The sequence below is a fragment of the Hyperoodon ampullatus genome (assembly GCF_949752795.1).
Source record: "Hyperoodon ampullatus genome assembly, chromosome: 6".
NCBI classification, from domain to species: domain Eukaryota; kingdom Metazoa; phylum Chordata; class Mammalia; order Artiodactyla; family Ziphiidae; genus Hyperoodon; species Hyperoodon ampullatus.
Genome location: NC_136919.1, coordinates 82,463,685 through 82,476,176, shown reverse-complemented (window position 1 = coordinate 82,476,176; position 12,492 = coordinate 82,463,685). Strand labels below are relative to the sequence as shown.

General features: G+C 38.9%; 1 protein-coding gene across 1 annotated transcript; it reads right to left on the bottom strand.

The window, feature by feature from the left end:
* Positions 1-11,949: 11,949 nt before the first annotated feature.
* On the bottom strand, positions 11,950-12,385 carry LOC307054840 (ribosomal protein eL22-like; the record flags this gene model as incomplete). Its single annotated transcript, XM_079706717.1, is given in 2 exon segments — positions 11,950-12,190; positions 12,192-12,385. Coding segments are annotated over 2 exon segments (435 nt in total).
* Positions 12,386-12,492: the final 107 nt, after the last annotated feature.

Sequence of the window (12,492 nt, the reverse complement as noted above, 5' to 3'; positions counted from 1 at the left end):
ATTTATACGATCTCCCACTAGTGCCTCATATACACATATAGTATGAGCATCCCACAATGCTAAATGTGGTTCACTCTTTAGAAAATACACCCCCTAAATGCAAGCCAGTTACTTCATCTGGTGCTCAGCTGAAGAAACAGTGATCTGTTCCAACAGTAGAGGAAAAACTGTGCTGATTTATTGAATGTGGCAGAGAAAGCCTCCCAATTTCCCACTGCCCCTCCTTTAGCAATAACAATCCTGGTTTTTCAGGCCTGAGCATTGTCACCCAGCTATAAGAAATTTAAGAGATTATTTATTTGGAAGAGAGTATAATGTGGCAGTGAAAACCAGGGCTTAGTGTCCATCACATAGAGCAGAATCAAATCTAGCTCTGTGACCTCAAGCAAGTTATTATCTATGTTGAGGCTTAGTCACCTTGTTCATAAAATAGAGATAATGATAATGATCAATTTACTTTATAAATTTGCTGTGGAGATTAAATTTTTAACCCATGCAAATGCTTTACATTTAACATAGTAATCTGGCACAGAATGTGTGTTCATTAAATATTTGTTATTATTCAAATTTATTTTTATTCATTATTTAAATATTAGTTACTTAGAGAAAATGTCTAAAATTTGTAGCAGTGGAAGGTTAGTGACAAGACATTCAAGTATGACTCCAATTGCATGCTCCATCAATCCAGTAATCAAGTTTTTAAATTAGGAGCCGTTACTTAGGTTTCTTTCTCCAGTCTACACTTTACTCCTTCGGTAATTCTCACAGTCTCTGTATTCTATCCACCAAATCATTGAATCTCTCTAGCTTCCTAAAACGAGGAATCCATCCTCTGATCTAGTGACCAGAGAAGGGAAGCTAGAAGGGAAGATGAATCTCTTTGCCTGAATGCTAATGTGAGTCCCATCCCCCATCAAGAGATAGCTTTACCTCATGTACTTTTCATCTTTCCTCTTCCCTCTTTTCTCTTCCCTCTGCTTATGTATAATTAGTACCCCCAACTGAATAGTCCTAATTACTAAGATTATATAAATAAGCTTTTATTTTTTAAACAGCTGACAGTTATAAATAAGAATTTCAGAATTCTTATTTATATGTATTTGTGTACCACATCTTCTTTATCCATTCATCCGTTGAAGGACACTTAGGTTGTTTGTATGTCTTGGCAATTGTGAATAATGATGCTATGAACATGGGAATGCAGATATCTCTTCGATACCCTGTTTTCATTTCCTTTGGTGGGGGGGAAGTATTTCAGCTGTATTAGGGCACTGTTAAAAGTTGCTTTAAAAAAAAAAAAAAAGAGTCTAAAAATTTGTGTTTTCAAGATGAGGGTGAAAATAAGTACATAATTACTAACAAGTAGTGCTGGATTATATAAACTAAATGTGAATTAGGGTATCAATAAGTAAATTTCTTTTATTTTTAATTTAATTTAAAAAAATTTTTATTGGAGTATAGTTGCTTTACAATGTTGTGTTAGTTTCTACTGTATAGCAAAGTGAATCAGCTATATGTATACATGTATCACGTTTTTTGGATTTCATTCCCATTTAGGTCACCAGTAAATTTCTAATGAGAAAATTTTGTGATTGTAAAAAAAACCATCATTCGACAAATCATGACCGTTGGACTTCTTATGCTTATTTTACCATTTAATATTTTTATATGGAATCACATATGATGGTGGAGTTAGGTACCATAATCTTTCAGGACTTAGACCCTTCAGCAGTCTATATCCAGGCTACTGAAAGAAATTGTAGGCTAAGAGAACAGGCGGGGGCATTGGGAGAAAGGGAAACCCACTCTCCTTATAAATTTCTGTTAGCAATAGTTTTATAACTCTAGCTACAACCTTTGTCATCCCCTCTGATTCTTCTCTTCATCCCTGTATTCAATTTAGTCTTTTCTTCCTTGGAAAGTAATATCTAGATTTACCTTAATCTCTTCCTTTCACTATTACTGTCTAGCATAAATCTTTATCATGTCCTTTCAGGATTATTTGAACAATCTCCTCATCTGGTCTTCCTGACAACAGTTTAGCTACTGGCTCTTGTCTGATTAATTGTTCTGTAATATTGCTTTTACCATATCACTCTATTGCTTCAGAATCTAAAATGAATCTCCACTGCTTAGTGAGTCATTCAATCTCTTCAGTCTGACTTTTAAAGGTTCTAATAATTTTATGCCACCTGAATTATCAAAATTTTCCTCTGTTTCTTAATATGGATTATAGTCAGACGGGTCTTTGCTTTCCTTTCCACCCTGCTCATGCTGTTATTCCCCCACCATGCCGAAGATTGTTATACTCTCCTGTCCAGAATTGATCTTACCTTTTGGTAACATCGTTCAGAATTTCCTTTGGGAATCATCAAACCCTTACCTTTGGTCCAAAGGTTTGCATGTGGCTGACTCCACAGCCAGCTCTAGGGTGGACATGTGACCCAAGCCCGGCTAATCAGAGGACCATGACCCCTTGGTCACAGCAATCAGTTCAATAAAGAATATATGACCCAGGGCTTCCCTGGTGGTGCAGTGGTTAAGAATCTGCCTGCTAATGAAGGGAACATGGGTTCGAGCCCTGGTCCGGGAAGATCCCACATGCCGCAGAGCAACTAAGCCTGTGCACCACAACTACTGAGTCTGTGTGCCACAACTACTGAGCCTGTGCTCTAGAGCCCGTGAGCCACAACTACTGAAGCCCACGTGCCTAGAGCCCGTGCTCCACAGCAAGAGAAGCCTCTGCAATGAGAAGCCTGCGCACCGCAACAAAGAGTAGCCCCAGCTCGCTGCAACTAGAGAAAGCCCGCGCGCAGCGACAAAGATCCAACTCAGCCATAAATAAATAAATAAATAACTTTATTAAAAAAATAAACAAAAAAAACATATGACCCAAGCTGGCCCAATGTAAGCCTTGCCTGAACCTTCAGCAGGAACTTTTAGAAAAAGTAGTGCTTGACAAAGCCAAGAAACAGCAACTGACAGATTCCTGATGATATAATTGAGCTTCTCGATCTACATATGACTGATCTCTTTGGTAATAAGAAACAATAAATTTTTTTTTCCGTTTTGACTTAAACCAATTTGAATTGGCTTGCAAAGAATACTCCCACCTCTTTGCCTCTTCAAGTTAAGTTTACCCTTTAAGATGTAGCTCTCATGCTACTTTCAAACCGTTCTTCCCTTTCCTTAACTCCCATTATACCTTACTTAATCTACTGCTTTAACACTAAATCATCTCAATTGTTTAATATTTCCTAGTTTTACTTCCCCACTGTACCATAACCTTCTTGAACGCTTGGACCATGAATTACATTTCTCTTATGTTCACAACACTTAAGAATTTTTTACACTTAAGATGCAGATTGACTGATAAACTATTGGATATGTTATTTTTCTTTAGAAATCTGTGGTTAGAATCTCAAGAATAAATGAAAACTGGGCAAACTGTTACTAATCAGGGCCTAGCTCTTTGGGTAATTCTGTTCCCACCTTACTGATTTAAAAACAAATATGGCAAGAAAGAAGGGGAAATGATATCAATGAGTGTGTTATAAAGACACATTTTGTACCACCTCCTGAAGATATCTTTTGGGGCCTTTGGAGGAGCCCGATAACAGCTCCCCATTTTAAAATATATGTTTTATTATTATTCAGGTATGGTGAGACCAGGAGATCCGGAGACAGATGCCATTGACAAGATAGTTTTTACTTACCGTCTTCAAGGAGAGGGGCATGCTTCACCACATAGGGCCATACAGGGAAGCACCAGGATCAATCAGGAGATGGGGGTGGTCAAGGGGAAAGCGTGGGCAAAAGCGTTTATTGTGGTTTCCACAGTAAAGGCAAGGCAGAGTAAGCATGTTTAGGATTGGCTAGTCTGAATAATTTCAGCAGGCTCTGGGATGTAGGGACTGTCTCCAGTTATCTAGTACCTGGTGCTGGGTTGATTAGGGCAGGGGAATATTGACTTGGTGTGTGAGAGTTTGATAAAGAAGGTGGTTGAAGGACGGATGTGGGTTCTGGATTGGTCAGTTTGTATATGAAAGGTTCAGGGGATTTGTTAGCTATTGGACAATTATCTAGCCCTGAGAGGAGCAGTCTCTCCCCAGTCAGTGAGGCCCAGGTGGCAGAGCATCAAGAATATGGAAAATAAGGGGAGGATGAGGACCCACTGCACCCTAGATGGCCAGGGACCATGGGCAGTGCCTGGGATCCCCACCTTGAAGGGAATTGTTCCTGAGTGGTGCCTTGGGCTTTGCCAGCCTGGATTTATGGGGTGAGCTTCCCTCCTGGAGACTTGGGAGGATTTAGCCCTCCTTTTTGATTGTGGTTACTTAAAAAACAAAAAATTTCATTGCAGCCACCTATAAATCGTATTTTACAAATTGCAGAAATGAAGACACAGAGGACTGCCACCCACTGAGCTAGGCACAGACACCAAATGTCTTGGTCCCCATTCTTTTGTTTTAGAGGTGCGTGCCTACATGTTTAGGGGCGAAATAATGTGATATCTAGAATTTGCTTCAGAATAATGGAGAGTGGGAGGTACAAAGGAAACAAGATTGGCCATGAGTGATGACTGTTGAAGCTGTATGGTAGTCCTCATTGCTATTCTCAGTACTTTATATATGTTAGAAATTTTCCATAATAAAACTTAAAAAAAAAAAAGAATACAGAAAATAAGAAAATATAGTTACTGCACTCCCCTCTTTCCCACCTGGATTCAGAACAATTAAGCAATAAGACAAAGCAGACGCAGATGGTAGTCCAAATATCCCCTCTTTTACTGATAAAGCCTACCTTGGAGAATATATCTTTACACGAGAGTCAAATGGGCCTCCTAACTCCATTCGGAATTAGACTTACTCATATAGTCATAGCAGTATTGGACCAGGACAACTTTTCCATCTGGGAAGGATTTTATGGCATGAGTAACAGAGAAGAGATTGTGCTTACTATAAGCAAGTTTACTCCCAAGAGGGGCAAAATAAATAAGGCCCGGAGCTGGGTTGAGCACGCCCAGTTTATTCCTCCCAAATGTTCCAACCAGATGAGACACCCCACCTTCCCCAGGCAGACGAGTAGAGAAAGTCAAGGGGTATTGCTCGACTGAACTCCCTTTTCATAGATGGACAGGTCAAGAGCGGGAAAGAAACATTACCTCCCACCAAAAAACATTGATTTTTCTGGAGATTTTATTAAGATAATGGAATTCTGCCACTTCCCTAGCCATGATTCCAGCTTCTAAGTTTTTATTTCTTCATCTTCATCTATTGGATGGTTCTAATTCTGCAAAAGAAATTCTTCTATCTTTAGAACTTCAGTTTTCTGCCATATGACATCATACTCTTATTCTGCCTTTGGCTGAAGGTAAAAAGGCTTTTTTTTTTTTCTCTCTCTCTCTGAAAAGACATTAAATCTGAACATGGACATCACATCCACCACAGATACTTCCTTCTTCTGCAGCCTGATGCCTCCTCCCACCAAGATTTTTTATGTCCATCCAAAATATTACAAGCTTGTTTACAACATATTTTTTATTAAGGCACACTTTTAGTAAAATGCTGATATAAAACTTTTGGTATAAAAGTTTGTAGAAAAATTAGAAAATTCAGTCATGCAAAGTGAAGAAGATAAATGAGCTCATATTCTGCTGGGGAACCAGATATTTTAGCAACTAATTACAAAGGAGCGTGAGGCACTCAGTAACAGAGGAAGGAGAGCTCTGAGATCATAGGGGAAGGAGTTATTCTTTGTGGGTGATAAGGTGAGGGGATGGGTGGGGACTTATAGGACATAACTGGAAAGATTGCCTGTGGCCCACTGGGAAGGATGTTATATGTTATATGTTAAAGAACTTAGACTTTATTCAATAGGCAGTGGAATGTCACTGCGGGATTTGAATCAGAAGAGCAACATAATCAATTCACTTTAAAATATATATATATATTTATTTACTTATTTTTGGTTGCATCAGGTCTTAGTTGCGGCATGCGGTATCTTTCCTTGCGGCGCGCGGGCTCCAGAGTGTGTGGGCTATGTAGTTGTGGCACGTGGGCTCTCTAGTTGTGGCTTGTGTACTCAGTAGTTGTGGTGCACAGGTTTAGCTGCCCTGCAGCATGTGGGATCTTAGTTCTCCAACCAGGGGTTGAACCTGCGTCCCCTGCATTGGAAGGCGGATTCTTAACCACTGGACCACGAGGGAAGTCCCTACTCAATTCACTTTTGGAAAAGAAAACTATTTATTGAGAAAAGAATCCATTGAAGTCTCTCATATACCTGGGGCACTCACATATGTGAGGGAAAACTGGAGGCTAGCAGATAAGTTAGGAAGTGTTGCAATAGACCAGACTCTTGACCTTGGCCAAGCCCTGCCCCAAATAATTTTTATGTTAGCCTATTTATTAGCAAGTAAAGTACATACCAGGATTCATTTGGCATAGAGCATAGAGTACAATAAAAGAAACTAAAGCCAAACCTTAATTTTACATACATATTAAGTTAGTTATGCTTATAGTGTGGGTATATATTAAATCAGAGAGGATTTGTTGTTTGAGAGGATTTCTGTCACTCCTACTTTATTTCTTTTTTCTGTTTAAACATGAAGATAAAGGTACTGTTATTTGCCTTCCTAGCAGCAAACTCCCCCCATCCCCACCTAGCTTAGAGTGTTTAGTTTTCTTCTTGATAAGAGAGGCCTGATAGGTTTAGGCCAAAATAAAAATTCTGATTGTGGGCTTCCCTGGTGGCACAGTGGTTGAGGGTCCGCTTGCCGATGCAGGGGACACGGGTTCGTGCCCCGGTCCGGGAAGATCCCACATGCCGCGGAGCGGCTGGGCCCGTGAGCCATGGCCGCTGAGCCTGCGCGTCCGGAGCCTGTGCTCCACAACGGGAGAGGCCACAACAGTGAGAGGCCCACGTACCGCAAAAAAAAAAAAAAAATTCTGATTGTATTTCAGGATTATGAAGAGATGATATTAATTAGTCTAAGCCTGTCCAGGTAATTCTATATCTTTTGTCTACTGTTAGTTTAGAAATGGGAATGTGAAGCACTATGGGAAGTCTGCTGGGTGGCTTCCAGGAAAAGTGTTCCTACTGAAGAAAAGAGACACATATAGGAGGAAACAAGCTTTCTTTGCTGACTTTGTTGTATCTGGGTGTGATGCCTTGAACTGTGGCAGCCATCTTACGATTGTGAGGGATTAAGCTAGCATGCTGAAAATAGCAGAGCCCAAGGATGGAAAGGACTGGGTTGATAATCTGGAGCTGATGTAGCTTGGAACTTCATGTTTTTTTAGATAGTAAATGTCCTTATTATTTAAGCTAGTTTTAGTTGGGTGTTCTGTTCCTATCACTGAGAGCAGTCTACCTAATATAGGCTCTCAGAGAGAAAGATACTATGAGACATGTATCTATCATCAGTAAAGAGATTCATATGTATATGTTCTGTGTTGTTTCTAAAGCAGTGCTTTTCAAATTTTAACGTACCTATCAAACACCTGGGGGTATTGTTTAAATGCAAATTTAGTAGGTGAGGCCTGAAATACTACATTTCTAAGAAGCTCCCAGGATTTGTCCATGGTGCTGGAATAGGGTCCACACCTTTGAGCAGCAAATGTAGACCACAGCTATAGCTCATTAAAGGTTAGATAGATGGGAAACCTCCAAGTGACTGATAGGATTTTTAAAGGGGGAGAGCCAGGAGTCAGGATGAGGTACAATAGTGACTGCTAATTCACACAGATTAGCCCAATATTATTCCTTATTAATACTGATTATTTCAGAAAAGGTAAGGGGCAGATAGGTGCCAGGGGCAGACAGAAACCAGGACAAGATCTTAAAGACTGCCTCTGCAGAGAAGAAGGAAGTAGAAAGTGTCTTTCTTACTTGTAGGAGGTGCTCAGACAAAGCACAAATTCTTGGTACTAGCAGGTCTTTTAGATGACTTTTGTAGGCCTTTTGCCTGAAAATATTGCGGTACTCTCATCTTCACCACCATAGGTAATTTAAACCACCACCAACAAAATAATCTGTAAAATAAGTGTAAGGAAGTACAAATTTTGATTTTCCTCCACAATGACTACTCTGACACTTTTTTGGGGGCGGGGGGGAAGTAATAGATATGTTACTCTTCTTAAATTTTTGGTGGGGGTACATTTGCTTGACTGGTACCCTAAACATGCACGGGTATGCCAGTAGGGTCGGTTGGCCCTGGATTTCAGGACAGGGAAGCATGGAATAATGTCAGTTCAAATTATTCTTTTAACTTGAAATGTTTCCCAACAGCAACAAAAAAATGATTTAGAGCTTAGAGGATGGGAAAACTTATTTGCAGGGCTACTTTAGTGCTTCTGGAAAGAAGTAGTGACTCCTAGCAGTATGGTAAATAATCTATGACTTATTTTCCCAAGTTTGAGAATAACTATTGAGAGCATTAAAATAATATGTACACAGGGCCTCCCTGGTGGCGCAGTGGTTGAGAGTCCGCCTGCCGATGCAGGGGATACGGGTTCGTGCCCCGGTCTGGGAGGATCCCATATGCCGCGGAGCGGCTGGGCCCGTGAGCCATGGCTGCTGAGCCTGCGCATCCGGAGCCTGTGCTCCGCAACGGGAGAGGCCACAACAGTGAGAGGCCCGCATACCACAAAAAAAAAAAAAAAAAAAAAATAATATGTACACAAAGATTGCAACTGGAAGTGGCTCCTGTGATTAAGAATATAAAGATTCTCTAAAGGGAAAAAGAGATCATTACAGGAGTCATATCTTTAGTTCCACAGTGGAGAGTATGGTCGTTATTTAAAGACAAATTATGGTACTCTTAGCCTAAATCCAGGTATTAGAACAAAGAATACAAAGGCAAAACTAGCTAGTTCTCAGTCACAGACATTACTCATAAAGAGTAGACTTAATAGAGGGATTCCAAGAAGAAAAACTGTAAACCTCAGAATGATGATGATTATAAGGGGACCCTGATATTAAGCTGAGGAAGTCCCTAGCTGCTGTCCCCTTTTTCCATGAGGCGCCTAGATCAATAGCAATTTGAATCTTTGTTGATATAAACACAAGATATTTAAACATAAAGAGTAAGAAATAGTTTATCTCCATAAACATATTTCTTGAGCAATCTAGTCTCTTGCTTTTCATAAGTAAATATGTAAATTTTTGCTTTTCATAAGTAAATATGTAAATAAGTAAATTTCTTGCCCACCTAGAAGGTCAAATGCTGTAAATAACAATTATTTGCAAGGTTTCCAAAAGTAAAAGGACTTCATGAAACTGATGTAAGAATAAACAAGATCAACTTCAGTAGAGGCAGCAGATCCAGTGGTTAATAGTATTTTGGGCTTTGTCCACTTGCTTTCAAATCTGGGCTTTACCATGTAGGAGCTGTATGCTTTGATAGCATTACTTAAAGTCTTTAAATTACAGTGGTTTCATCTGTTAAAAAAAAAAAAAAAAACCAGGAATGACGATACTATTTTAAGTACTAAGTTAAAGGCAATGATGTATGTAGTGTTTAGCACAGTGCCTGGCACTTGTAAATTCTTGTACTCAATCCATAAACTGGTTTTAGAAAATCTTCACATGCCAGACACTGCTGGATGTTGGGGATATGGTCTTGAACAAAGCAGATCAATATATGCATCTCGCCCTCAAAGAACTTAAGAGTATAGTAGGGAAAGCAACTGGTTAAAAGGTAAACCAACATAATATTTAAGTGCCAACTTCCAGTGAGATATCCACTTGGGGAACATGAGGCGAATAGAAATATACTTATGATTAACAGGTGAATAGGCCTGCTGATTTCTAAGCCTTTATTTATAAACATTTATTCATTATGAAACAACCTTGAGAATAATGAAGGCGTAACTTTGTTGGTAGGACTGGGAAAACTAAGGGATGCTTAGTATGTTTTGGTTATTAATTCTTGGAGGTTAATTGACCTTGGGATGAAAACATTCCCAAACTTTCAGCCCAAAGGGATCTAATATTTGGGAAGATTTCTATAGGAGAAACTCATTGCAAAGAAGTTAGGAAGAGGAAGTCTTAAGAAAAGTGTTTTAAAACAAGGTCAAAAATGTATTCTGAAGAGAAAACATTTATTAAGCTGATATACTAGGCGTTTCTTTCTCTTTATCTCATTTATTTCTCCCAATGGCCCTGTAGGAAGGGTAATATTACATCCATTTTAGAAACAATACAGTCGACACCTCAAATAACTTTCTAAAACAGGTCACACTTACTAACTGGCAAAGTGAAAATGAGAAGTCCATGTTTCCACTAGCTTCTAGCTGCCTTTAGCTCAGTGCAAGAGACATAGGAGGCAACCAACACATTTGCTGGAAAGAATGAGTGAATAAATGTACTTTAGCTCTGCTATTTATGTGTCCCCGGTAAGACAATTTTGCTGAGTCTGTCTTCATTTCTTAAAGGAATATAACAAGACTTACTTCACAGAGTTGAGGTAAGGAACAAATAAGGTGATACAATAGGGAAAAACAATTAAAATATAAAATATTAAATGTTAGCATGATCTATGTCACAAATTATGACATGTATAATTTGTGTGTGCATACGAAAACAGCATTGGTAACAGTTAATATTGTGAGAATTTATACATAACTTCCAAACACCAGACTGTAAGAAAAAAGGTACTGGATAGAAAAGTTGGAAGAATAGGCAAGGAATTGATATATTGTGTCTGGGACAGGGATATTGGCGGTTAGGGACAGGGTAAAGAAACTTTACATTTGTAACCCTTTGCATTTTCCTTTTGAATTTTGAACCATGTATTACTGCATTACTATTCAAAAAATAAATAACTTTACACTTTATAAAAACATTGTATTAAAATGTAACATTAACACAGAATAACCACAGTACTTTTTTTTAGCATTGCCTTTATTTCAATTATTAATTTAAATTATGAAAATGAAGCCACTTCATTTTTTTTGAGAATTTAAATATTTTATTATATAAAGTTATACCCAAAATTGTGCTTCATTTTTTCACTATATACTTTAACTCAAGGACATTTGTAAAAGCAGTACATTTTAGAAATCCTGAAAGAAATTCCACTAACTATAGGCTATTTAAATACTGCTTACAGAAAGTATTTTTAAAAAAACGAGGGAGTACAAATGAACTTATTTACAAAACAGAAATAGAGTCACAAATGTAGAAAACAAACTTATGGTTATCAGGGGATAAGGGGGGGAGGGATAAATTGGGAGACTGGGACTGACATGTACACACTACTACATATAAAATAGATAACTAATAAGAACCTGCTCTATAGCACAGGGAACTCTACTCAATATTCTGTAATGGCCTATATGGGAAAAGAATCTTAAAAAAAAAGGAGTGCATATGTGTATAACTGATTCACTTTGCTATACACTCGGAACTAACACAACATTGTAAATCAACTATACTCCGATAAAAATTTTAAAAAAAAAGTATTAAAGGAAAGCCAGCACCGTATAAACAGCATACACTTAAATAAAAGAGATGAATGCTTAACATACAGAGTAATGTTTTTTTGTTTTTAAAATAAATTTATTTATTTATTTATTTTTGGCTGTGTTGGGTCTTTGTTGCTGTGCGTGGGCTTTCTCTAGTTGCAGCAAGCGAGTGGGGGCCGCTCTTCGTTGCGGTGCGCGGGCTTCTCATTGTGGTGGCTTCTCCTGTTGTGGAGCACGGGCTCTAGGTGCGCGGGTTTCAGTAGTTGTGGCACACGGGCTCAGTAGCTGTGGGTTGCGGGCTCTAGAGCCCAGCCTCAGTAGTTGTGGCACACGGGCTTAGTTGCTCCGCGGTATGTGGGATCTTCCTGGACTAGGGCTCGAACCTGTGTCCCCTGCATTGGCAGGTGGATGCTTAACCACTGTGCCACCAGGGAAGCCCCAGAGTAATGTTTTTTATTCACTGATAAACTAAAGGTCCATTTCAAGATGTCTCTCTTGTATACTTCATTTGTTTTATTAGCAAGCAAAGCCCTATAAGGGATGGCTTCATCTGGTCCTCAGACTCGGATCCATCTTCATCTTGACTAATCTGGAAGTAACGAAGTTCGTAAATCTCCTTGTCAGATGCAACCACACGAAGCCAATCACGAAGACTGTTCTTTTTAAGGTACTTCTTGGTAAGGTATTTCAAATACCTTTTAGAGAACTGTTTCTCAGAAACAACTGATTTTATTCATGAAGCGTTCAATGTGAACAACATTCCCAAGATTTCCAGTTTTTCCATTCACTTTAACCTTCTCCCGTAGAAACTGTTCAAAATTTCCAGAATCAAAAATTCCATCTTCTTCTGGATGAGTAAGGTCCAAATTAAACTTCCAGGTTGACTTCTTAGGCTTCTTGTCTTTCTTCGGCGCCATCCTGAAGGCCCGCCGCGCGATCAGAGAGCCACTTCATTTTCAATATGATTTTATCTTTTTAATAGAATCCGTGGTCCCTGAGCAAGTTTAATTCTCCTGAATAAAAC